Source organism: Epinephelus fuscoguttatus, linkage group LG10 (assembly GCF_011397635.1).
Source record: "Epinephelus fuscoguttatus linkage group LG10, E.fuscoguttatus.final_Chr_v1".
In the NCBI taxonomy this organism is placed as follows: Eukaryota; Metazoa; Chordata; class Actinopteri; order Perciformes; family Serranidae; genus Epinephelus; species Epinephelus fuscoguttatus.
In genome coordinates this window covers 23,155,228-23,180,277 of record NC_064761.1, presented here as the reverse complement: position 1 = coordinate 23,180,277, position 25,050 = coordinate 23,155,228, and the positions used below count along the sequence as shown (strand labels likewise).

The following is a 25,050-nucleotide window of genomic DNA, read 5'->3' as shown; positions in this document are numbered from 1 at the left end:
AGATGCATTCTGAAGTTGTTGTTTTTAGAAAACCTATTGTTTGTTTAGGGTGAATTCAAAAGGACTGAAACCCAAAATGACACAAACACAAATAAAAACATATTCCAACATATGTCAGGATGTTTTGCTTTGTTGCCTACATGTTAACATCCTTTATCGCACCTTACAATCACAGAGAAAGCTAGTAAGAGGTGAGTGAGTGTGAGTCATACAATCTAACGCTGGGCCACTAAAACGAGAACCTTCTCTTCCCTCTGCACTTGAAAGGTGTTTGCAAGCATTTGTGCACAGAAGCTTTCCTTTCCATTTTTGAGAGCATAAATGATTCCAGCGAATAAACAACTTTTCCACGGGCCACATCGAGACAAGACAGGCCTTCTCCTCCAAACAAAATGGACCGTGCTGTGGAGGCTTCGTCATGTGTGAAATTGGATGGGGGGGGTGACTGATTCTCCTCGTCCCCGTGAGTAACCATCGCGTGTGCAGAGGAATACAACGGGTCTTTTGAGCGGAGATGAAAGCAAAAAATTAAAAAAGGACTTCAGTGATTGCTGGAGGTCAGAGGGGGGATGCCGAAAATGTGCCAGTTTGCCTCACAGCTGTGATTAGTCTATGGCCGCAATCTCACCTAAATCATTGCGTCTCAAACCTCAAACACACAAGGATCGGTGTCTGCATATGAAACATGAGTGTTGCATGTTTACTACAGATTAGCTGGGTTCATCATGTGCTTTTAATGCCTGCTTTGGTTTTACAGACACCAGTTACTGTACCACAACTTTAAGCTAAATGGCAATTTGTAATAATGGGTTACAGAGAAGTCAGTGTGCCAAATGAGATACAAGAGGGCGGAACTAACAGTTTACTCCATTCGGGTGGCGCTGAAGTTTTGTATTGCAGCTTTTAACAGCTGAAATGCTCAGAAAAACAACATCTTACTTATTATCTGCTTAATTCACTGTGCTTTCTTTCACTGAGTATATTGTTTTATGACAAAATATGACAAAAATGCTGTGATCCAAATTTTAGAGAAGACTTTATTTGAGGGAGCCGGGTCTTTTGTTTTGTTTGCAGAGGAAATGGGTGGACGGCAGGCTGATAACATCAGATGGGAAATGTTTTCCCCTGTCGCACCACAAAGACTTGTCCAGTCCAGTCCATGCTGCCTATCTGTATCTGCACAGGTACGTGTGTGCATTTGTATCTCTGCACATTTTGTGACTCACCTTACCTTTAACATCTTATCTATCTTACATGTGCAGCCCCCACTGATGATGTCAGCAAGGACAGACGCCTCTGATGTTTCACTGTGTCTGTTTGTCACCTACAGACCACAGAACCACACTGATGGTCACTTGCCCTTCTGCTCTGATCTGCCTTGACTTGTAAAACTGTAGTGACAAGCTGCGTGACTCATGGAAAAGATACAAAACATCCTGTTGAATGAACATATTCATTCAGCACATGTTCAACCCTGAGGCTTTGTGTCATGGAAAGGGGCAATCAGCAGATTATCTTTATATTTAGAGGCAGTCCAGCTGTTTCCAAGGCAAAGGTGGAAGAAGTGGCATGAATCATCATCAAGTGGTCATTCAAACACGTTCAAAATGGACCAACAGCAATCTTAGTTTAAAAGGTTAACAAAATATATGATCCCAGATAATATTTCCATGTTTAAAGACATATTTTATTGCTGGAGAGATGGTCTTTTGTATGGCGTTAGCTTTTGCTTAAGAGTTAGAGAACCTATAACTACCATAATATACCGGACCAATGAATGCTCCCGCTGGTGGGTGACGTACTACGGGCTTGTATGTTTTGATGTAGAAAACTATATGTCAGCCGACTGGTAACAAACAATCTCAAATTACGGTTTAACAGTAAGCTACAATAAGTTTCTTCTCGAGAAAAAGGCAATGCAGTAACAGTTTTACTGTTTCATCTCAGCTATTCAAGCCTCCGTTTTCACAATACAGTAAACATTATGATGCCCACTTCCTATCCCAAATTCTCATATTACAGCCAAACAGTGCTCTAAAATATTTTTCTGAAAACACTGTAGGGAAGAAAAGGGCAGTATAGTAACAGAATCTTGGTTTATATTTAATCACCACTGCCTGGTTTTATGGTATCATGAGAATTTGGTCTGAGATAAAGAGAGAGGGAGGCTCTCTCTCAATCCACTTCTATGCTCTTTGTGTCCGTGATGGTGGGCAAACAAAAATGCAGGAGTACAATCTGTAGTTTGAACAACAATCCTGGAGCCAGTAAGAATTCGCTGGATGTTTTTACAGATGTGAGGTGAGAGATAAGCAGGGAGATCTGGGTGCTAGTAAGATGGAGGGAAGATTACAGTTCATTTACACATACTGCCCACATTGTTATGATACAGTGCTGGTTGGAAATGTAAGTGTCCTGTAATCCCCCCTGCTGTAACCTTCTGTATCAGTTACTAAGCTTTTATCCATATACCACCTGAGTAACTCATTAACAGTTCCTCAGTTTTCTGCAACTACTGTGTGTAACTTCAACAACTTCCTGTGTTCTTCTGATCACTGTTTTTTATTAAATATTTTTCATAATTTTTTTTTTTAGTCTATCTCCTGTTCCCAAGCAAAAACACTTGTAGCAATACCATGCCAGGTAACCAAGGGCCTATACTGTAGTGTACATTGCTTTAACTCCAAGCCAGAGTACGAAACCAGCTCAATTTTTTTTTTAAATAGATGAAGACCAAAATGTACGAGCATTTTGTTAGTCTCTGTCACGATAATTACATTATCAACTAATCAAGGTCAGCAAAAATTATCGAGGTCATGTCCATACATCGTACGATAATGCCCTTGTATTCCGATGCTTATTTGTTTACATAAGAATGTCACCAACATTTGGTTAACGTTATACGAGAATAAACTGCAAGGTTTTCCCGACCATTAAAAGACTTGGGTGCAGCGCCTACATGCAACACTTAGTCGAAAGAACTGAAAATAAAAAAAAAAAAAAAAAAATAAAAAAAAAACCTTCATTAGGTCCCACGATATGATATTATCATGATATTTAAGCTGCAATACAATATTATTGCAATTTTAAACGTTTTACAATATGCTGAGTATTGTGATGACATATATTACAATTTAACGCCATTTTTTTAAACTGCAAATTATGTCCCTATAGAAAAATTTTGTCAACATTTGTTTTTACCTAATAAAATAAAGTTTTCAGTCCATTCATCTTACTTAAGTCAATTTTATTGCAGCGAAATATATCTAGTGGACTTGAAAAGCAACTTATTTTATTTTTGTGGTCTGCTACCAAGAGCTTAAATTGTATTTAAAATATCAATAATCTATAAAACAAAAACAAAAAAAATCAGTACTTGGTGTTCACGCATCAATACACATGGTCACACTGCTTTCGTCCTCTCCAGTGAATATTCTTAAGAGTTAAAAGTTCATTACCCTTAATATATTATGTCAGTGGCATTGAACAGTCTTAAAATGACAATAATATTGTTTATCGCAATTATTTCTGGGACAATAAGTCGTCCACCAAAAGTAGTTTCTGTGATATGCCTAATGTCTTGTGTTAATTTTACCCCCCTTGATCTTTTTTTTATTGGCTACAGGCATCGAGTCATATTATCAGACCTGTTGACAGCTCCTCCACACCTCCCTGCACAGCCTCTCCACCTTCTTCAGCTTCATGACGGAGAGGAGAAAAGAAATAATCCACAATCCTCTTGTCAGTGCTCCCCACAGCTCGGCCTCTGATCTTCCCCTCCTTTCACTTTTGCACTGTTCCAAATTCAGTGCGACAGGCTTACAATCCGCACAACGCAGTTATACTTCAGTTGTTCATCGGCTTGAAACCAACCCTCTATCTCTCGCTTTCCCTCCCTCTCCAGGATCTGGTTTCTGAAACAGTCTTTTGCACTTCTCTCCCTTTTTTCCCTCACACAATCCTCACAGCCTTTTCAGTGCTGAAGGCTTACAGTCCATGCCTTTCCATTCTACTTCAATCACTTTTAGCTTTGAGAAGATTACATTCTGCTTCTTATCCCCTCCTAAAATCTGCTTTTCAAAGTGGCTCCTGTCATCCCCCCTTTTCTTTTCCCAGCGCTCGTCGGTTCTGTCTGTCAATTTCTTGACAGTACCAACGTCAGATGGTTCCAACTTCAGAGCTTGAGGGTTAGAAACCACACCATTCTCTCCGATCCAGTTTGGAGGACCACTGTCCCAACTCTTCAGATCTGGTTTCCAAAATTGTCTTTTTTTCTGTTTCTCAAATAAAAAACATGGTTTGGTTCCTTCTTGTTGGTTCAAACATCAGAAAAACATGTTTACAAGTAACACTTTTCTCTTAAGAAGTTCCCTCTACTCTTCTGCTACTCTCCAGCTTCCCACTCTGTGTTTGGACTCCTTTCTTCCTTGGTCTTGCAAAATCGTCCTCTCGTTCAGCTCTCCTACTGCTCCGTTCTCAAGACTTTATATTCCACAAACTTTAGGAATCAATCTCGTGTTCCTTTGCTGTGTACGCTCAGCTGACTGTCAATGAGTCTGACTGTGGAAAACCTTTTCCCAGCCCTCTGGCTGCTTTCTTCCTCATTCCTGCACACTGTTACAGCAGCTCCACAGTGATAATCATCTTAAAGTCACATTCGGGCCATCCTCTGGCTCAGAGGGAAGGCTGTGTTTATCAGAGGATGCACACAGACACACAGACACACACATATACACACACACAGAGGATAGCAACACAAACACAAAGACAGGAGGGAGGTCATCTGGAGGTGAAGGCAGAAGGTCAAAGTGCAGTTGTGCTGCTCCCTAATGATGCTAGAGTACACCCACGACCACTTACGCACAAACTAAGAAGATGGCCAAAAGTAACATTTCACCTGATCACCTGAAACACTCCCTCCAAGCTCTAAACAAGCCCCTGAACAGCAAAACTGTTAAACAATATTGTCCCTGTCTCTGTAATAAAACGTGTTTATGACAGAGCGCTGGTATGTAAACTTAGCCAACATTTATTCCGCTACTCTGCTCAAAATAGACTCATGTTTGCTTTTGTTGGAAGAGTTTATACTGTATGTTCTAATAACACTGTGAGTGTTCACCCACGACTAGCTTAGTGTTTATTTTTCAATTTAAATTAAAGGGGAGAAAAAAAAAGAGAAACACAAATTGTGACCCATCCAAATTAATTTCTTAGCTGACAAAGTCAAAGGGTAACTTTTTATTTTTTTCAACCTAGACCCCATTTCCCAGTGTTTTTAAGTCAAAGTGACAAATGGAAAAAACAATTCTTAAAAGTGGTCCAGTAGTGAGCGAGAGCGCTACATCCTACAGCTGGGAAACTGCCTGCAGTGTAGCCACTCCGAGCATATATATGCACTCTCGTATGTCCGCTAAAAGTGTTTGTTTTTGACACTGACAGGCTCAGATTGTCATGGTAAGGGTCTGACAACATTATGAAAAGGATTCCTAAAGGGATAGATCTTTTTTGTTTCACCAGAAACAGCCCCAAAATCACCAAAGCCAAACCCAAACCCACCAGACTCCATTTAAAGGCACAGTAATTTTATCATCATCATAAAACACACTTCATTCAAATTTGACAATAACAAGATAAAACTAAGGAAAATCATCTTGTTTTGTTTTTCCACTGTTCCAACAATCATCAACTCTGGTTTGGTTGATATAAACCCTTAATATGCTGGCTCTATACGTGCTAAAATTAAAACGAGTCTGGCGGCAGTTGCATACATAACATTGTCAGACACTTATAATAAAAATCTGAGCCTGTAAGTGTAAAATCAAGCACTTTCAGTGGATGTGAATTGACACTGCACATTTGCCACACAACATTACTTTGTAGCCTGTTTCACTGCTGCTGGCTGCAACACCCCAACTCAATACCAATTAAAAAAATTGTTGTTCCATTAGTAATTTAGACACAAAAACTAAAGTAATAATAGGGTCCATGTTGAAAAATACTGAAGTTGTAACCGTTAAGACAGAGTTCAATACCAAGATAAAATTAATGTAAACTATATAACATTCATTAATTCATTTCCTGTAACTGCTTATCCTGGTTCAGGATCAAGGGTGTGCTGGAGCCTATCCCAGCTGTAACTGGGCAAGGGGCGGGGTACACCCTAGACAGGTCACCAGGTTATCACAGGGCTGACACAGAGACAGACAACCATTCACACTCACATTCACACCTAAGGGCAATTAACCTAGCCTGCATGTCTCTGGATTCCTGCAGAAAGCCAGAGAAGCTGGAGCAAACCATCACTGACATGCAGAGAACATGCAAAGTCCACACAGAAGGGCCCAAGATGGCCATTAGATTCGAACCTGAAACCCTCTTGCTGTGAGGTGACAGTGCTAACCACTGTAGCATCATGCCACCAATATGTAAGCTATAACTTGGAAAACTTATGATAAAAAATCTCTCTGAATAGTTAAAAAAGTAACAGAATTACAACAATACATAAAAAACATAATTACCTTGCTTCATTAATGATGTAAAAATGTAGACTAATGAATAATACTGAGAAGGAAAAATATATTTTCTATATAATCACTGATTTCTGTAGTCCAAATACGTCCAAGTATTGAGTTACAGCATTTCTTACAGAGCGCTGTATAACTGCTACAGATACTTTGTGTTTAGGTTACTGTCAACACCTAGAAACACACAGATACTGCATGGGTGTGTATGTGTGTGTATACTGTAGCCTGTACCTGTCCTCCTAGTTGTTTCATCAGAGGTTGTAGTTCACTGAAGAGGTCATATCCTTGGTGGAAGAACGTCAGGTGGGCATACATGAAGGACAACATCTATGGAGAAGACAGTGATCACTCACAGAGCTGGTAATGGCTGCTACACAGATCATCTGATATGTAAGAAAATTATACTCACTGATTTCAGGATCTCCGATCGTCTCTTTGATTGTAGCACGTTGATCTGTAATGTAATAATAAGGCAGTGAGAAGTGGGAAGGGGTTTTTATTGTTGACGTTTTTCAGTAAAACTGAAATAAGGAAATCACCGAGGAAAAGTCCCAGACATATCTGTGACAACGCAAGACAAAAAGAACAGACGACAGAGGGGGAAATGAGATAAGATACTGAAGAAGAAATTTAAAAAAAAGGACTTCTTAGGAAAGGGACAAATAAAAGAAAGCAGACAAGCGTGAAATGAGTGGAACTGAAGCAGAAAAATCGCACCATCACCCCGAGCGTTACTGGACAGTAGTTCCCAGTATGGACACCAGGAGGAGCTCCATGTCTCATGTTTAACTCAGAGAGGCTGTTGGAGCCTGTCTCACCTATCATCTACACTGCCCTGCTGCATTCACTGTAGCCTCCTGCCTGTCTCTCTGATTCTGTGTTTGTGTGTGTTTGGTACAGACACTTCCTCATCTTGAGCTAATTACCACTGAGCTGCTCATCTAGCCTGGGAGGTTTCTGTAATGTTGCCGAGGAGAGATAAATAATGACAGGTTGTAAATACAGTCAGTGATGCTGGCTGGCTTCATTGTGACTGACAGGAGCTAATGACTCCTGTGTGACAGCGGAGTCACTGACTGGGTGTGGTGAATGCATTTGGCTACTGTAGAAGGCGAGGCAGCTTCAGAATGAGATTTAACACATATGCTTATGCATTAACCTGGGTTCAGTGGGTTTCCTTTTTGTGTTCATGAATGCAGGGACATGAGGAATGTGATCCACTGAAGAATAAAGTTCAGAGGGAGGAGTGAGCCTGGGTATGGGTTAGAGGTTTGGGGTTTTTCTTTAATATGTAGACAAGAGGAAGTTGGAGATGATGTTATGCAAGTCTTTATAATTATTATAATTATTATTTCTAGTTTATGATTATAATAATTATTGTTTTCCCTTATTCATTTATTTTATTTGTTATTTAAGTGTGCTCTTCCTATGTCTTGTTGACATGTTTGTTCATATGGAAAAGAACCATAGTAAACTAATTAATTTATTGTTATAATAATGACTGTTTTCCCTTACATTATTTATTATGTATCTATTCATTATTGATTGATTGATTGATTGAAGTGTGTTCTTCCTATGTCTTTTGTCATTATGTTTGATTATAGGGAAAAGAAGCATGGCACAATTATTATTATTATCATTATTCTCCCTTATTTATTTATTTATTTTATTTATCGGTTTTATTTATTAATTGATTTAATTTTATTTTTATTTATGCATTGACATAATCTAATGACAAAGAGACATAGCAAAATTAATTAATTTTTTTTTTAGTCTCCCTTATTTATTTATTTTATATATGTTTTATTTTTTAAATTTATTTATTGAAGTATGTTCTTTCCATGTCTTTTGACATTATGTTTGTTTATATGGAAAATAAGCGTGGCAGAATTAATTAATTTATTATCATTAATATTATTATTATTATCCCTTATTTATGAATTAATTAATTTATTTATTTTATTTATCGGTTTTATTTATTCATTTATTCATTTTTATTTATTTATTGACATTATTAAATGACAAAGAGACATGGCAAAATTAATTCATTTATTATTACAATAATTACCATTTTCCCTTTCTTTATTTCATTTAGCTATTTGACTATTTATTTAATTATTTATTGAAGTGTTTTCTTCCTATGTCTTTTTGACACTCTTAGTTAATATGAAAAAGAAGTATGGCAACACCATGTTTTCTTATCTCTGAAAATGATGATTCACAATAAAAACATGTGAAACAGAAGGATGAAAGTTCAAATCCTTGTTGTGGCCCAGGATATTTTATTTGGCCAGGTTGTGAGGCCCTCTTCCTTGGTAACACTAACCACACTCTGTGTTTGTACACAGCTGTAACTCCCACCCGGGGGACGAAGCTTATTTTTCCATCTCCTCGCCACAGCAGCTGACGCATCACAACTTTTACAAGCCCCCCTCCTTCCCTCGATTACAGTCAATTAGTAGTTTTGAATGGAGTGGCACCTCTAAGCAATGGTTGTTTAACTGGCAAAGTGCTTTACTGGGTCAACAAACACAAATGCCACGAGCTAAATTTATGAGCACTTGGTTGGTAATTGGTTGGTAAGTTGTGGTGATTCCAAACACACAAAGTTTGAGCAAGACTTAGGCTTGACTTAGTCACTATTAAGGCGGGGGAAATTTCAGGTTTGCTAAGTTTGTAAACATACAACTCCCATTCATCTCCACTAGTGTTAAATGTGCTTCGGATTTTTTGTGTTTTGTGTGTTTAAATTTTAGGCAATGGTCTGCATGTGAGTGTTGACAACATCTGCATGAAGTCAGACGGCTGTATCCTCTGTTTTACTGCGTGATGTGTTTTTTCATGTTACAACATTTAACTGTTGTTTTTTCTAGGCCTCACCAACAGCCAATAGAGCAAACCCGAAGATTAAAGTTCCGTATTTTATGATCTGGCTCTACGTGGCACAGCAGGGTAAAGAGAAACGCTTGATTCTTAAAATGTCATAAAGTCTGGAACTACAACCTCTCTCATATATTTTCCTCTGCCTCTACCATCTTGCATGTCACTGTAAACTGTGCACTGTATAATTAAGCAAAAATACCACAAAAACAATCTAAAAAGTACAAAAAAATAAAGCAGAAACCCGACTCACGTTTCCTGCAAGCGCAGCTGCAGAAGTTAGCAGCATTTTAAAAGTGCTGACAGCACTATCCGAATGCGAAACTTTACAAGAGACCCATTTAAATCAGCTGTGCTAGCTGCTGGGCTTATAGATTTACTATAAGCAGACTAACAGGGAAGATAAAAAACTCAACTAATTTCTCACAGCCAGGCTTCATTTTATGAGCGAGTGATTATGCAGTGGGCCAGTGGAGCAGACTGCCAAACCTATTCTGAAACCTGCTTTTGGGTTTCTTTTCAGAATCTAATTTTGGAGCGAGCTGTGCCCATACAGCATTGTCTGTTCCTTTGGAGAGAGATTCAATAAGAGGGCTGGCAGCTGCCTTATCAGGAAGCCTGGAGCATTCATCAGTGCTACTGTGGCCACAAGGACAGACCGAGGGCTCAGCTGATGTGTTCAATGATACATGAGCAGGTTTTTACCACAAAAGTCTGAGTACAAGACATCTGTTTGGCTTTGACAAAAAAGGTTGAATAGATCTAAAAAGATATTCAAGCACAAGAGGAAGGAACGTATTTGCACAAAAGGAGTTTGCAGTGTTGGATATCAAAACACAAGATGTTGTCCCCTGAAAGTCATTTCACACTGCAAAGGTGATTCTGAAAAGGCAACTGTGTTGCAAGCAAGCAGGGCCGCCCATACAGGGGTAAAAGGGGAAAAGTTGTCTGGGGCTGAGACTCTAGGTGGGCCCATGAAGGCCGACATTAATCACTGTCACCCTAAATATGAGGAATAATTACAAAATTTTTGAACGGGCTGGAGTCATAAAACTCCCCTGGGGCAATGCCATGATGTTACTACAGCACCCCTCAACAAGCTAACGCCCCAAAGGCAGAGGTGGACATTTTTTTGAGAGACAATCCCCTCCTCGTTGGATACTAATCCTCTTCATTGGTGGAAAGGGTCGGAAAACTTTCTGTTGCGCAGAACACAGTCCAATATCTGTCCGCTTAGCATGGGCTAATGCTGCAGCAGCAGCAGCTAACATCCAAAGCTCAGCTGGTAAACGGTCCAAACAAACTCACACTAACACTGAAATGGCTTGACTCTGTTGTTAAACCTGTTAGGCAACATTAGCTGAGTGTTGCTAACAATTAGCATTACATGGTTAACCACCATACACACACGGTTAGTGGTTGATGCTCAGTTAACAAGGGCTGGCTATTGTTCCAAAAAAAGGTCTAAATTAGCATCCCTATGTGGCAACATTCTTACTGTCAAACCTGAGGGGTTTTTCTTACAGTAAATTAAAAAAAAATTTAAAAAAATTCAGTCTTTTCTTGTGTACTTCCTCCGCCTGCTTTCTTCCTCTTCTGCTTGTTCTCAAATTATCCAGCCTACAAATATGAATCATTTCTCCGTCACATTGCTTCATCAAGCATGGTTTATCATTTTGTTACTAACATGTCAAAGGATGTAAACTTCATAATAGATTTAGTTATAAACATGAGGAGACAGCAGCATTTTATCCATTATGATGTGTGCACTGTGAAAAACATCCCTTAATAATGATCACATCACTGTTTACTGTTCGCACCAAGAAAAAAATAAAAACTTCTTCTGCTAGTCCTGTCATCACTGCCACAGCTAATTCAAATGCTGCTCTCTGAGTCCTGCTGATGCATCTGCTTCTACGTTCGTTTGTTTTTTGAGCTAAATGGACTCTGATGTGGTAAACTGGAACATGACAGGTGGACGAGCTTGGGTGTTTCACTTTGGATGTAACAGAATCAAACACATCTGCCGGTCGTTCCTCTATGTGCCACATCAGCATTTTCAATCTGACTCAGCATGTTAAGTTCCATATCCAGATCCATTTTGGCCACAGAGACATATCGTACATGGCGTTGTGCAGCTCAGCTTATTTTTTAGCTTCTATGTTAAAAGCTGCATGTCAGCAATCTTGTTATATTACTTCAGAGAACCAAATATATTATTTCATGTGCTTCAAAATGTGGTCTTAAATGAGGTTCAGCATTAAAGGAATTCAGTGACTACAGCACGTACTGAAATATGCACATGGCTTTTCTATACTTCTTTATTTGGCACATTTTAAAGGCAGGCAAGTTTAAAATAATACAATCTCATCACTGCTACTTGAAATTTCCACAGATTTACGACTTCTGACGCTTTTCTCTTCAAAAACAAACAGACCTCTGCTGTGATGTTGATTTTTGTTCGTTACCTTTCACTTAAAGAGAGCTTCAATTTAAATGCCGAGTGAGTCGTCGTACCTGTAAAACGTAGTCGAGGACGATGTGTCGGAAGCACTTGCGTGTGGCAGTGAGGATGTTCGTGGCCTCCTCCACCTCATGCTGCTTGTTGCGGGGAGCCTGTGCATTCTTAATCAGCGCCGCCTCCTTTTCCTCGCTCACTTTGTCGAATTGCTTCTTGGCTTCTTTGAACTTACGTATGTCACTGACAAAGGAAGGGAGACGACAGAGGGTTATCAAGACAAACATATTTAATTCAGTGCTTATTGCACAAGTATTTATTAACATGCGGAGGTTCTAATGGGGAAATCAACAAAAACACCACCCGCAAAGTGATTATTTGTCTGTCTAGTACTCACCGTGTGTTACCTTGAATTTGTGAAGAAAACTTTGCTTTTCTCATAAGCCTCCATGGTGAACGAAGAATCCAAAAATGGCAAACATGTTTATTAATTGAAGTATCCAGTTGTATGCTCAGTACTTTCCAAACGATCTTGTTTTTGCTCAAACATTATAACTAAAAACACGTCAGTACAAACAGTCTCATGTATGGCGGAGTAGCTTGCCTGGGCACACTTAGGCCCAGATCACACAGAAGGTGTTTTGCACGTTGCACTGCATTACCTTTTTTTTATTTGAATGCCACTAGTGAAAAAAAAAAAAAAAAAAAACTTGCTGCACCTTTTTATTGTTGCCAGGCAACCCCAGACACACCTCCTTATTATAACCTTCCCCTGTAATCAATCTACCGTTTATTTATTTATAGTTGTTTGACAGTAGTATCTAGTTCCTAAAATGTTCAGGCAGAGGGTACTTGCTCAAGCTCTGGTTGAGGGTGTTTGTCGGCACAGGGAAACAGAGATCTGTGTGGGTACATGAGACCCTAAAAAAGTGGTTGGATCATGAGGAGTACCACCAGTTGGTCCAGGAGCTTTGCCTCCATGATGGCCGTTTCCTGGCATATTTTAGGATGACTCGGGGCAGTTCGACAACCTGCTGTCTATCGTCGGTGTGTATAGCTCTGGGTATCCAGCAACCTCCCCCACCAGTTTCTCCTCCATTGTTTACCAACTGTAAACTTGTTGTCATGACCACCACAGAAGGCCCACCTCTCACATTGTCCGATTGGACAATGGGAGAAAAGATGACGAAAACGCGTTAAACTTTGACACGAGTCAACGTTTTTTCAACTCAAGGAGTTCAGAGTGCTCCGGCAAAAACACCAGGTGCAACTCAAAAACTGCGAGCAAAATGCTTCATTCTCATTAAAATGAATTACAAAAAGGCTCCTCCAGCAGCTAAAACGCATCCTGTGTGATCAAGGCCTGTAGCGTTTGAACTACGCTCAAATGGAGCTCATGAGCATGCACGTTCTCCTGGGTGGAAGTGAATAGTAGTAAAATGCATGTGTAGGAAGTACTGAGCACATGACTGGATAAATGAGATTTGGATTAGACTGCACAGGTTGTTGTAAACAGAAGTTTTGATATTGGTTTGCGGTTGTTGGATTGTTCACCATGGAGGCAGGTGAGAAAAACAAAGTTCATTCCATTCATCATGATCATTTTGTAGGTTAAGTTTTCTTTTAAAATTTTGGAAAATAATCAGCTGCAAATTAAATCTAAGATACAATTTTATCCATTAGGATGTAAGAATAAAGGTTTAACAACTTGTTAATTGCACTGGGTTGAGATACCCTTATTTGTGCCAGAAATATATAAAATAGTACAAGAGCGTTTTCACACAATTTAGGAATAAAGCTTAATGTGTTTGACAAACTCTTTGACCAAGGTCAAATGACACATGTCTCTTTGTTGTAAACAATCTTGTGAGGGGAAAGGTCAAATGTTAAAGGAAGCAAAGTTATCTCTGGATATGAAGCAACACAACCATGTTAAAGCAACAGGAACACACAGGGGTCAAAGGTGCTTTCATAAAACTTGGCTGCCTGGAAATCCACGAGGGTTAAAACAAACAAAATGATTTGCAAAACCTATTTGACCCAGGTCTCGTGTTGTGTTTGTGTAAGTGACTGGACTGCACCACTTGTCTTGAGGAGGAGGACAAATCTCTGCGCCCCATATTTGTTCTTTGGTGTTTCTTTGCCTAAGTGAGATTAATGTTTGAGTGCTGCAAGGTAGAGAGTAATTACGAAGGAGCATGTTTCCCAGCTTTTTCTGAGAAGCATGGGTGCTGCTGATGTGGGTGTTAAGCCTCAGTGTGCCAGGGGCAAAAGCTGCTAATCCTTATAATGAAATAAACCACAAGGCCCCACTGCTTTCTGCACTTATACAAGCAGTCTGGAATTCAGCGCTGTATTAGGAGGCTTTAAACTGTAGGATATGAATAGAAAACATTGTTATATATATTAATATAACTTGGTGTCCTTACATGCCCCGTCTGGAGTGTCAGACATCCCTCCAGGCTCTGCTTTATATTTATAATATCTAGAGTGGGTTTTCTGTAGTCAATATCCATTACACTTTTCCTCCAACAAGAATTTAAATTACAAGTATTTAGTTCACCTCATAAAGTCCAGTGTTCCTCATTCTAAGCTGATCTGGATACAAGCATGAGTGAAATGTAAATGTGCTGTTGAAGCTTGTTCTCACAGAGATGACACGAAAAGTAAAATTAGGCCATTATTCAAGAGCTCAGACCGCTCAGAGATATGATCAGCATTATCCATCTTTACTCAGCTCATACTCACTCTTTGACAAATGTTTGAAGCTGGGTCTTGATTGATCTCTGGGCCTGATCGAATAATATCTGTGAAGGAAAAAAAGAAAAAGAGTAAATTCTCCTTTTTTCTGTAGATAGCTGAACAAATTAAGCATTAAACATCTCGAGGCACTTCTATTAAAAAGCAGCAAAAAGCTGATAAATGTATTCACTTTCCAGGCCATGGGGTGATTTGCAAGTCAGCATTCTGCATCTTTGTTTAGGAGGATTTTTTGTTAACATCACAGGGTGCAATTAGGCTGCTAAATTTACATAAACAAGCTGACTTTGTAAACTCCCCTCATAAAGACATAAACACGAGAAATGACGTGATGCACTTATTCTTGGCTGTGAGTCATACCCTCATTAACCTGCATGCTTCCTTGAAAATGTTCTACCAAGCAAAAGGCCAGACAAACTCGTCTCTCTAAAACAGGGCTTTCAGTGTGACTTCCTGGCCGGACTAGACAATATGAGCAGTGTGGCTGGGAGAGGCTACCAGTGACAAACAGATTGAGCACTGTGTTTGAGGGGATCATGTGCTGAAAGATCGCTGAGTGGCAAAAACCTATCTGACAGTCAGCTGACGTGACCGCAGTTTCCACTGTTGAGTCACAGTTGCGGGCCTGCGCTGCAGCTCCTGGAAGCTTTAAGGGGTCTAGTCAAGGAAGCTAATAAGAGGATATGGTGAAGAAAGAGTCCGCTGTTGAGTCATGGTAGACTGCCCACCCCGCAGCTTTTTAGGACACTGGTTAAGAAGACGTATACAGTATCTCGCTTAACCTGGGGATTTTACAGTGTGGCTTAAAGGTGGAACTTAGACTGTATGTGTGTAGAACCCAATTCAACTAAACCTGAACAAAACTAGCCAAAAACTCCTCGAGGTGATACACATGTAATTACTGTGGACAGAAATGTGAGATTTAGTTCTTATTCAAACTACTGTTTTTCAACTTTCTATCAAAGAGATGGTTTAATGCTGCATTGAGCTTTAACAGCTACATGAATCATTAGTATTAAAACATGACGTTAATGGCGAAAAGAACCTAACATCCTAAACTGTAAGGTGACGTCTTCAGATGACTTTGTCTGATTAACAGTCTAAAATCCACGCAAAGACATTTACGGGCAAATTCACAAACATGGACTGCGGCTGCTGATAGCACCATGAACTGCGCATCACTCGCTATCTGCCCTGTTTCAAGTGCCAATTCACAAAGGAAACGCACTAATGATATTACAGTGCAAACACACCCAGAAAGTTTCGCAGCTCTGTGCAGTATGCCCTTTTTTGCATGTGACTACAATTACCCATTAATGCTGTCTTTGCGCTAAGAACACTGTTGGCAGAAAAGTGGCGCAGAGAAAAGAAAACTGCAAGCTGCAGGTCCTGACCAATAAGGTGCAGAGGCATGCCATAATCACTGGAAAGTCTGGGTGTGACATCCCTTATAAATGCGCTCTAGTTACCAGCAACTTTATAAAGACTGCATGTGGCTGTTGGTGCTGATCCTTGTTAATTGTGCTGTTTTAGCAGTGAGGCTAATTTGCATTGAAAAGGATTTTGCACCAAAAGTATGCATTGCATCTCATTAAAATACATGCAAATAGCAAAGGAGCACCAAGATGCTACTTTCTGGGCAGCACAGTCAGGGTGCATTTCAATCTTTGCTGGTGCTTTAAGAATTACATGTTGTTTTTTTGTCTCATTTGTACAGGTTTATAGGCACAATGCTTTTTACAACTTTGCCTGCCAGTTTACTGTACAGTAAGATAAGAAAACGTCATCTATGAAGCTCATCATCATGAATCATCAAATGTTTGGCATTTCATCTAAAAAATTACTCAACTAATGAATCGATTATCAAAACAGTAACAGTAGTTTTCTGTCACTCTACTAATCAATTCATAAAATAATAAATCTAACTCCCTTCCACTTATTTTACTGCTCTCTCTTGTACCACTAAAAGTGGTATTGGTGGTTGCAGCTATAATAGTATCATTTAGGGATGTGGAGAATAGGTCTTTTTATCACATTAATGGAATGGCAGCTTCAGTATTGTTATTATTTAGAGTGGGTTAGAGTGGGTCCTCCACAAATAAAGGCAATGAATCGAATCAAAGTTCTTAAAGTTCATGATGAAAACAAATCATTTTAGTATTAGGTTCCAAAACCACGACCACAAAGATCGCAAAGGTTCAATTCCCAGTAGCAGCACCCTCGGCTTGGTTGTTTGCTCTAACAAACATGTCGCAGACAGTGTGATGCTGGCTGGGAACTCACTCTGAACATGTCATGCAGAGCTAATAGCAACATGACATGACAGGAGAGATCAAGCAAGTAACTTTTACTGTAGAACAAAAGCCTCTAGCTCACCCTGTGCCTTCTTAACGAGAGGACAAACAGAGGAAAGTTGTGTCTCCGTTTCTGAATGTCCGTGTCATGGCTACCAGAGACTGACAACTGCGGAGGCTAATGAGGGGGCTCTGGGAAAGAACAGCCACATAATCAGATCTGTCCTACTGGGCTCCTTGAGAGTTTGATGGGGGACAAGAGAGGACGAAACAATAAGGCGTCATGTTTATTTATTGTCCAAGACCTAGTGGTTGGAAGTGGAGTGCATTAGATGACCATGCTGTAAAACAAGTAGGGCCAGCAGAATACTTCTATTACTCTGACTTAAGCCTATAATGGTTCTTCTTGTAGCTCAGCTGTCTCCAGGATGACAACCACATCGTAAAAAATTGACCATGACCATGTTTACCTCAGTAACGCGTGATTTATTCCAACTGATACCACAGATTCCGCAACATGGGAGGCAGGGAATGGATTTTATGAGACAGGAAAGTCCTCTCTCTATACCATGGACTTTATATGCGGAGAGCAGAAGGAACTTTGGGTTTTTTGTGACAAGAAATCCCTAAGCTATAATGACATCTGAAAAAAGGGGGTTTTAGGCATCTGACCCAGAGAGTTTCCTTCTGACCACTTTTTATGGTGGCCAGTGTTTGCACTTTTTAACAATAAAAAATCTGTGGTTATCGCTACTTTCCTCTAATTCTGAACAGCTCCATGAAGCAGCTGAAGGTAAAATATCTTCCTCAAGAGCACAGCGACATCATTGCTAATCCTCTATAAAGCATTCTGTGCACTCCCCACTTCCCTTCCTCAAACCAGTGGCCATCCTCTCATAGACCCAATGTCTCTGTCTTGTGGTCTGCCGTTGTCCTTCCCAGCAGTAAATAAAGACTCTGACAGTTAAAGAGCTGTTCCAGACAGCCGGCACAGCTGAGTTTTGTCATCACCCAGCTGTATAAGGGGGTGGGAAAAAAAAGGAAAGAAAATACATCCGGTTTCACATGGCAGTGGTAGCATACCGTGTGATAGTTGATCATCTCCTGCAGGCTCTCAGCAAACTTTGTGAGACTGGACTGTGAAGAGAAAAGAGGGACAGTCATGAGGGCAGGCAGAGAGAGTGTCACCATGTTTTCTTGTGATAATAACACACAAATAATCTCACAGGGCAAACAATGAAGACGAGGCCTACATTAAAATAAGGAACACATATTCACTATTACCTAGCAGCTTCTCAGCATGCACATTAGCAGCATATTAGCTCTTTATTAGTCATTATAAAGCACTAATTTATACCTTATTATGCATGACCATATTTTACAACTACTAGGCCACTAACAACACATTTTCCCCCCAATAACCTCCTAATTATTTCTTACTGATATAAAAATTTGCTAATAGCAGTAGTTATGCCCTATGATGGATTTACTGACTGTGAAGAGGAGGCAACTTTAGAAAAGGGAACCTGCAAGAGTTGAAAAAATGTTAAACTACTAATGAACTATTTAAGAGAAAGACCTCATTTTAGAATGGGAATCATATTCAAAGTTAATTTAAAGTTATCTGGACGCTATTAACACTTAGTAGTGTGCTTGAGGACAGTCTTTATCATAGATACTAGGGTTGGGAACGATTAACCAATACCACCGGATATCCGGTTTGACAAGCGAGAGATACGGCTGCGTTGTAGCAGCCTCCTCAATCGATACGAATCAGCCATGAATCCTTAGATGAATCGATTGTAGAGTCATGGATCGGGTATCGCGAGACTAGCAATCGGTTGACTGGCTTTAACAGTTTGCATCTCTAAAACAACGCGAGAGCAGACATTACTGACAACGATAATGGATGTAAACATCAGCACCAGCTTGACCGGTGGAAGTGAGGAACAGAAGCTAATGCTGGTTGGATAAACCAGGGAGCAGCCAAGCCGCAGCAGAAACTAAAGGTGAATCCTGCCGGTTGTGGGTTGAACAGAGGGTCACAGACACAGACAGAAATATGTATTCCTGTCAAAGACGGCGGCCATAGTGCTCCGGGGCGCAAGATAATGGCTAACCAGCGACCGAGAAGCCCGGCTCCAGGTCCGAGAAGTCTTCGTCGGTGTCATGACTGCCCAAAAATACCTGAACAGCCAAGCCGTGGCAGCACACAGGCATGTGACATGTCAGAGGAGAAACGAGCCGTTCACATTTCCACAAACCTCACCGCACTTTAGGGACTGTTCTTTACTTGTCAGGGGAGGAGGGTGGCTGGTTGATGTTGATTTTATTTATTTATTTTATTTTGATTCCCCCTATGTTAAATCACTTATTGATGCTGTTTTTGAAGTATGAATAAGTCAATAAGTAATTTACTCCATTGAAATATCATTGATGTATTATAGAAAAGTGATTTATCTTTTCATAAATGACAAACACAGAGTGTAGCAAACACAGAGAAATAGTCTGACATGCTGTCAGTGATAAGCTGCTAGTCATCACAGTCCATATCAGCTAATAACAGGAGATGTCAGATTCTGCCCCTACACTGCATGTTATTATTTCATTCTGCTTTATGTTTATATTGTACAGCGTTATGATAAACTTTATTCCAGACTCAAGTCCATATAAGATACATATAAAAACACAGACAATGTGTGATTTTGTTGTTGTTTGTCTTTTTATTTTATTTTTGCCAGGGCCATACAGCAACAATGCTTGGGGATGTGGACTTTTACAAATTTGAAAATACTGTAAGAATGACACTTTTATAGAATTGGCTTCTTTATTTTATAATATATGATTAATGTCTACATCAACAAATGTTAACCATAGAATCGTATCAAATCGTATCGAATCGTAGTGTTCCTACACTGTATCGAATTGTTATGTATTAAAAATATATCGTTTTTTAATCGTATCGTGACCCGTGTACCTAGATACGTATCGAAACGTCTATCACAGAGAGATTCCCAACCCTAATAGATACTCAAGAAAAAACGCACGCTCTTGAAGAAAAGGGTCAGCACATGGGAAGTAAAATCAAAGTCCAGGCACTCATGCGTGGAGCAGGAACAGATGTATTTAAATTAAGTTAAAAAGCCTTTATTCAAGACATGGCTGCTTACATTAAAACACCGACCAGTTTCGACCCAAAGGTCTTCGTCAGGGTGCAAAAGGGTGGACAGGAGTCAAGCAAACATTTTATAAGCTTTGTAGGGGCGGTCGACCAATATTTTATAATGAGCACAGGTGGGTGACAGCAATGGATTACAATGAGAAGCCATTTTGTAAGTCACACGCCTCCACAAATATGTATCAGAAAAAAAGGAAGGAAAGATTACTTAAATTGTAACCCTAAACATAAACTAAGGTGTAGTAATAATAATAATAATACTAATTAAATAATAATAATAATAATGATAATAATAATAATAATAACTAATAACCTCTCTGCACCCTGACAAAGACCTTTGGGTCGAAACCTGTCTGTGTTTTAATGTAAGCAGCCATGTTTTGAAATAAAGGCTTTTTAACTTCCTTTTTTCTTCACTTGTAGTTTTGTGTTTTGTTACAAAAGAATAAACCCTATTTATGGAGGAAGAATGATTAATCTTGCAGCACTACCACCACCTTGTAATTCATGTACAACAACTTGATAGTAATAAGGAGGTTATTGTCTGAAACTCTAAATTAATGGCCTACTAGTTTTAGAATATGCAGCATAAGGCATTATTAATGCTGTATAATGACTAATAAAGAGCCAATATGCGACTCATATGCATGCTAATAAGCTACTAGGTAGAAGTGTCATCAAATTAAGGTTGTACAATAAAAAGATGCAAATTTTTAATGCATGTCCTCGTGGACACAACCCCTTCTGTCAGACAGGTATGGCTACATGGAAACTTTGGTCTTTTTGGAGACAAAATGACACTTCGGGAAAGAATTCTTTTGGCTAAGTTACTCCCTCCAAATACATGCCATGGCTGGACTTCAAACCCAAGGGAGAGGCATTGAGGGAAATATACAAAGGCAGAGAGGAAGTGCTTGCCTTGCCATGCAAATTCATGTGAGAAACAAAACAAAACATCTGACCTCGACAGGACACAGTGGACAGTACAAGGTTTTACTGGGCCTCTTTTTCTTTTAAATTTAGATTTAATCTGGTAATGTCATCAAGGATGAAAACACTTTGCTTATATGAGACAAGAAGGGAGTGCGTGCAAACAGGGAGGAAGTACAGGCCTCTTTGTATCTGGGAAGCAGGAAGAAATCAGCCTTGGTTTTACACTGTGCAGATTAAAACTTAAAACTATATCAAATACTGCATGATTTTATAAAAATGTCAAAAGAGGCCTGTCCGCACACATGCAAAAAAAGAAGAAACAAATCTACACTGCTATAATGCTTGTGACTTTCTAAGATTGAAATCAATTCAGGATGTATTTCTGTTTACCTCGATGACCTCATCTTTGGTGGACTGCTGGGCCAGCTCCCGGATCCCGTTAACAAACTGCTTGTTGGCTGCATTGTAGGCTTTTCCAGCATCAATCATCCCAATACACAACTTCACCAACTGGGGAGAGAACGAGAAAGAAGCAAATGCTTAGAGGGAGCAAAGAGGAGAGGAATTTTAGAATTGAGAAATGCAGTAATAGACAGAAGTGGAGAATAAGATAACACTTGAGTGAAGAGAAACTAGAAACAGTGCTGGTCGTTTCTTCAGGGCTTCCTCTCTTATTATAAACACTTGAAGTTTTCTGCTGAAAATGGATTCAGGAATTCACAGATCTGCTTGAGAGTGGTGCTGCAAAGCAAAAAGACCAACGCTGACGCTTAGTCAGTTTCTTGGTAATTAACAACAGGCACTTCTTTCCCTTCTGACTCATTGAGGGCAAAGATAATTCCAGGTTATGCAAACTCACAACAAATGCTGGCCGTTCTCCATCCACTCCCACACAGGAGAAGACACAGAGCCTGAGTGTGTCTCTGCAGCCAAGGCAGCTAGAAAACTCGAGCAAAAATGCTAATCTCAAGCAAGTTAAATTAATAAAAGGTGATCAAACACGAAATGTTTGTTTCTCCTTCAGCAAGGCCTTATTCAAACATCTGATAATTTGCAGCAAACTCAACTGCATTAGGGACCTGAATCAGAAATAAAACAGTTGTATATTAAACAAATCTAAATAATGCTGTCAATCAAAATAATATTTCAAAAACCTAACACACTTTTCATATTTTAGAAGGTAACTTCAAATGTGACCTAACAGGTCCTCATCTTTTATGCAGCTATTACACATCAGCAGGTCTTAAAAAGGTAGACGATTATCTTTTGTCCAAACACGTCTCTTTCCTCTACGATTTTCTTTGCATATTTTTCTCTAATGCATTTTGTTGTGTTTTCCACAATAACATATTATAATTTTTCTCTCTCATATTAAGTAAAACATCTTTTAACCTTTCAGATTCAGCCTACAGTAGTGACAGTAAAGCCTGGTTCACATTACACGACTTTCACCGCGATTTTGACGTCGCAGAGGATCTTGAGAGCCACCTTGGGTCGGAGGTGAGTCGGCAGATAGTCTGCCACGACAAGTCCTCATGTGTGAACAAGCAAGTCACCCCCTCATCTGTGACTGGGACTGGAAATCTGGCATGCTAGAAAACTGGAGAAGTCTGACACGACTGATAAAGAGCATCAGCCAATGAGAGGCGGGATACATCCCATGTCAGCACGCAGGAGGACGGAAGAAATGTGAGGAGGACAAGTCGCAGTGTTGCCAGGTCCGCTTATTCGCCGCGACTTTGGGCTTGTTTTTTGTAAAGTCGCTTACAAATATTGGTCGCGGGATGCAGTTTTTTTGGGCTTGTTTCTAAAGTGGAGGTGCTTATTTGGGCTTGCTCTCTAAACGTCGCCTTTCTCTATATATATCCGTCGCTTCTTTTGGGCTTGTTTCCATACCCCTGGTTGCTCGTTTCTCTCCCAAGATCTGGCAACACTGACAAGCCGGCAAGCAACAACAACAATGGCGACATCCACAGGATCACAGGGAGTGCGTTGTGTTTGGACCCAGGCCCTGGAGGCAGATCTGATTCAACACTGTTCATGTCCATATCCATGCCTTTATGATGTGTCGTCTCCAAGTTACAAAAATGTAGTTTGGTGACGTCACCGCGATATCTGGGGCTCTGTCAGCGAGGGCTCGGTGGAGAAATCTTGTGGTGTGCACACACAGGTCGTAACGCAGTTGGTGAGACTCCCGATGACAGAAACACACATCGCCAGGTATGAATACTCAAAAGATTACGATAGTCTCCGCGATGCAAAATCACAGTGAAAATCGTGTAATGTGAACTGGCCTTAAGTTTACTTATTTTAATTAAGCCTTGAGTACCACTGCTTTTCTCCATTGCACCTCTGCTCTGTTTCATGTACACTCAGATGCCAGTTTATTAGGTACGCCTAGATAAAAGTCATGTGGTCTAATACAACAACCCTCATTATTTCCTTTGCATTTGTAAAGGTAAGCTAAATGACATTGACACCGATCAGTATAATGCAGTACAGTTCAACAGCACCACAAACTGCAGGCCCCTTAAAATGATCATACAGTTGAATCAGCACTTCCCTAAAACAGTTTATAAAAAAATCTATCATGAAATGAAGGTTTCTTGCAGGGCTGCTGTATTAGACTGCATTAGTTTAAGCTTGGTGTACCTAATAAACCAAATGAATGTATTTATATTTTGCTCTTTTGTCCAGCATGAGCTTGTTTGTATTACTGTAAGCAATCAATGACTTTTTTTGTTTTCTTGTTTGATTAGTAGATAATCTCTCGATGAAATGCAGTTCAGAAATATTCAACATATGGCACTTTGAGTTGTCTTCTCTATTAGTTTAAACAAGAGGAACTGTGAACACTGTGGTTTAGTTTTTCTGAACTGAAAGTACCCCTCACAATTCAATCAAATCTGACCTCAACCTAACCTGTAACAAGATCCAAAGCCTCACAATAAGACATCAGTTAGCCCCTCTTTCATTATCTGCTCTATTGGGAAAATAGACCCTTTATGAAAAGATTTAATATAGGCCCAGTTAAAGTCTGTTTACTTTTGACATCATGGCTCTGTGTGTACGCGTCTGGCAGGTAGGAAGCTCCAAGAAAAAGTTGAACTCTGCTCGTTATAGCCCCTTGTCTCTGGACTCCACCCATCAACACGTACACACTCACACACACAAGCACACCCACTCTCCAGCAGATCCTTCCTCTCCAGAGCGAGAGGGGAAGTGAGGCCGGGGCTGAGTCACAGAGGTGGGGTGAGGAGGAGGGTGGGCCTCTGTAAGACTGTAAGTCCAGAAACAATGAAATGAGATCTCCCAAGCTTGATCTTGCCCTCAGCTGGTGAACACGCTCTCAGCTCTGCGGGAGTCCAACGAGAGGAGGGATTAATTTGCTATCAGGGCAGGACACCACTACTCATTAACACTAGTTTGTTGGTTTATTAGTTCAGTCTAGTTAATTCAAGCAGAATGAGTGAGATTAACTGTGATGCAGCTCACTAAGGGAGATAATGCAATCTGAACCAGCTGCAGGAAATAATACCAAGGGGCAAGACTTTATTAGTATTACGAAACAGGGGTTCCCGTGTGAAAGTTAGCTGTTATTTAGAGAGTCAAGAAAAACAAGAAGCTAAAAAGCTCTCTGGACTGGTGTTCATCCTCAGCAAATGACTCTACAGATGGAGAGCCATCCTTATTTAACTGTGCTTCACAAGGACTGTGTTCTGACACCACCTGCACCCTAAATGTCAAACCTTACCCATATGGTGTACTATGGCACCCAAAATGTTTCCATTCCCTGGTCACGACCTGAGCAGATTCATTTACCGTTTTTCTGATTTAAAACAAAATGTGATTGTGTGGACAGAAGATGATTAAAGGCTCATAGTGGGAATTAATCAGGCACAGGTAAACCGCCATTTGGGTGACAGTTGGTGTTAATTTCCCACTGTGTTGGCAGTGAGCAGAGATGTGATCCGATCCAATTTCAGAATCCCTGGTTGCATCTGATGACTGCAGTGAGTCAGG

General features: G+C 40.0%; 1 protein-coding gene across 1 annotated transcript in view; it reads right to left on the bottom strand.

Moving 5' to 3' along the window:
- LOC125895482 (arf-GAP with coiled-coil, ANK repeat and PH domain-containing protein 2-like) overlaps nt 1-25,050 on the bottom strand; it is a 74,011-nt gene that overhangs the window by 29,211 nt on the left and 19,750 nt on the right. Inside the window, exons 3-8 of the mRNA XM_049587354.1 lie at nt 21,418-21,537; nt 18,000-18,053; nt 14,611-14,669; nt 11,922-12,105; nt 6,934-6,978; nt 6,756-6,851 (exon numbers count right to left, since the gene is read on the bottom strand). Of these exons, the coding sequence (XP_049443311.1) occupies nt 6,756-6,851; nt 6,934-6,978; nt 11,922-12,105; nt 14,611-14,669; nt 18,000-18,053; nt 21,418-21,537 (558 nt within the window). The remainder of the gene's footprint in view (nt 1-6,755; nt 6,852-6,933; nt 6,979-11,921; nt 12,106-14,610; nt 14,670-17,999; nt 18,054-21,417; nt 21,538-25,050) is intronic.